Source organism: Bufo bufo, chromosome 11 (assembly GCF_905171765.1).
Source record: "Bufo bufo chromosome 11, aBufBuf1.1, whole genome shotgun sequence".
NCBI lineage: Eukaryota > Metazoa > Chordata > Amphibia > Anura > Bufonidae > Bufo > Bufo bufo.
The window spans coordinates 90,654,491-90,657,502 of NC_053399.1; the positions used below are offsets into that span (position 1 = coordinate 90,654,491).

At 44.4% G+C, this 3,012-nt stretch overlaps 1 protein-coding gene across 1 annotated transcript; it reads right to left on the bottom strand.

Moving 5' to 3' along the window:
* Positions 1-1,086: 1,086 nt before the first annotated feature.
* On the bottom strand, positions 1,087-2,037 carry LOC120981543 (olfactory receptor 5B21-like). The gene has a single exon (XM_040411078.1). The coding sequence runs from the start codon at positions 2,035-2,037 to the stop codon at positions 1,087-1,089; it is 951 nt and encodes a 316-aa protein (XP_040267012.1).
* Positions 2,038-3,012: the final 975 nt, after the last annotated feature.

The window sequence follows — 3,012 nt, forward strand, 5'->3', positions numbered from 1 at the left end:
TCTTCTGCCTTCCATGCCATCGGGTCCCCCCCACAGCCCCATGGGGATCCTATGGCACCGCCGACGACCACCGCCCGCACAATAAAAAGCCGCAAACCACAGGTCTGAATTGACCTGCGGTTTGCGGCGATCGCCGACACGGGGGGGTCACGGGACCCCCCCCGCGCATTTAGCCGTGGTGCCTGCTCAATGATTTGAGCAGGCACCATGTTACGAACACTGCCCGCCGGGCGGCGGTAATCGGAACAACACATGACGTACCGGTACGTCATGGGTCCTTAAGGACTCGGGAAACATGCCGTACCGGTACGTCGTGCGTCCCTAAGGGGTTAAAGATAGAACATGTCCTATTATTGCAAGCAAATCACGTTCCGTGGCTCCATTCAAGTCAATGGGTCCGCAAAAAACGGAACACATACAGAAATGCATCCGTATGTCTTCCGTTTCCGTTCCGCTTTTTGCGGAACCATCTATTGAAAATGTTATGCCCAGCCCAATTTTTTCTATGTAATTACTGTATACTGTATATGCCATACGGAAAAACGGAACAGAAATGGAAACACGACGGAAACAAAAAACAGAACAACGGATCCGTGAAAAACGGACCGCAAAACACTGAAAAAGCCATACGGTCGTGTGCAGGAGGTTTTATTGATAAGGCCTACCTACCTACTCACTAAGGAGACAGTGTAGATGTTCACTTGAGCAGGGCGAAGCATGAAGGGAAGCTGAAAACAATGTGCACACCATGTTTAGCCTTCTGTCAGATAGAGCACCCAGATTAGATAGTGCAAAACAATTACCTAGAGTCAGGGAAGCTGAGTAACACTTTAGTTTACCTTAGACCACAAGTGAACAAAATTCTAACCTCATCATACTGTATATCCAGAACATCTGGTGAAAATTATTTTATTTCTTTTTTTAAAACTCCATATTGATTTCAGTGTATTTGTAATAGTAGGATTTAAATAAAGTTGGACAATAAAAACACATTTAGAAAATGACCTCTGGCATACCATCAAAGCTCTGGCATACCATAAAACTTATCTGCTTAATTATAGTTTCGGTAACTTTATCTACTACAACTTACAACAAAATGTTTTTAGACAAATTTGCTCGATTTTTTATATTGATTATACAATTTTTTACTTCTTTATTTCTTATGCTGTAGATGATGGGATTCAACATCGGAGTGACCACCGTATAGAGAACAGATAGAGTGTTGTCTGTTTCCAGAGAGTGAGAAGATGGAGGCTGAAGATAGATGGACATGAGAGTTCCATAATAGAGGGTGACAACAGTGAGGTGGGAGGTACATGTAGAAAAAACTGCATGTCTTCCATGTGAGGAACGGATTCTTACAATGGTGGAGATGATATAAACATAGGAAATCAATGTCAAGAGAAAAGAAAACAAAACAATGATCCCGGCTGCTACATACATGGCTATCTCATTCAGCCAAGGATCTCTACAGGAAATTCGTAAGAAAGGTGGTACTTCACAAAACAAATGGTTGATATGATGAGTCTTGCAGAAGGGAAGTCTCCAGGTGATGCACACTTGTATGGAAGAGTTAATAAAACCAACCATCCATGGTATTGAGGCTAAGATGATGTGAAACCGCATGTTCATAATACTGCTGTAATGCAGTGGTCTACAGATGGCCACAAACCTATCGTAAGCCATGACGGCAAGTAAAACGCATTCTGCTGCCCCAAATACTAAAAAGCAGAACATCTGGAAAACACAACCCCCCACTGAAATACTTTTGTCTGTGGAAAGAGTATTTTTGAGGATTACAGGAACTACAGTGCAGGAGAAACCAATGTCAATTAAAGAAAGATTACTCAGGAAGAAGTACATAGGGGTGTGTAACATTGGGCTGATCCTCACTGTAATGAGAAGAAGACAGTTTCCTGCCATTGCGATCATATACATCACCAAGAATAAAAGGAACCCTGTAACCTGAAGCTGAGGGACAGTAGATACTCCAAGCAGGAAGAACCGACTAGGAAGTGTCTGGTTGAAGTTCTCCATAGGAAGATACAGAAACTTGAAGAAAGAACAAAGGTTACAGTTAGTAAATTACACCAATTGAATGTGGTAATACTACAAAGAAGATTATTAACTGGATTTTCATATACAATGCATTCTGAAAGTCTTCAGGCCCTTTTATTTTTTCACATTTACAAGATGATCAAGTTTTTCCCCATGAATTCCCCATGTGCCACTCGTTGGCCTCCTCATACTGCTGCCATCTCCAGACTCGGTCATTGTGTCACTCGTTGGCCTCCTCATACTGCTGCCACCTCCAGACTCAGTCATTGTGCCACTCGGTGGCCTCCTCAAACTGCTGCCACTTCAAGACTTGGTCATTGTGCCACTCGATGGCCTCCTCATACTGCTAGTAGAGATGAAAAAGGTCACGGCACTCCAAAAGCTTGTTCAATGTTCTTTAATACACCAAAGATTCAGCAGCAACGTTTCGACAATAGTAGCTTGATAAAGACTATTGTCGAAACGTTGCTGCTGAATCTTTGGTGTATTAAAGAACATTGAGCAAGCTTTTGGAGTGCCGTGACCTTTTTCATCTCTACTGGTATTTTGGGGGTCTCTGAGGCCGAGACCTGACGCCACGAGCACCGCCGCAAAGTCTCTTGAGTGTATCCAAGTAAGTGGTGCTGTCCTACCATCCATTTTTTGTTTGCTCCTCATACTGCTGCCACCTCAAGACTCGGTCATTGTGCCACTTGGTGGCCTCCTAATGCTGCTGCCACCTCAAGACCCTGTCATCGTGCCACTCGGTGGCCTCCTCATACTGCTGCCAACTCCAGACTCGGTCATTGTGCCACTCGGTGGCCTTCTCCTGATGCTGCCAACTCCAGAATCTGTCATTGTGCCACTCATTGGCCTTCTCCTGATAATGCTGCTTCCGCCAACTCCAGACTCTGTCATTGTGCCACTTGGTGACCTCCCCATACTTCTACCAACTCCAGAGTCGGTCATTGTGCC

Bases quoted from the DNA above. Each gene is read 5' to 3' on its own strand.
- LOC120981543 (XM_040411078.1), bottom strand. From the start codon at position 2,037: ATGGAGAACTTCAACCAGACACTTCCTAGTCGGTTCTTCCTGCTTGGA.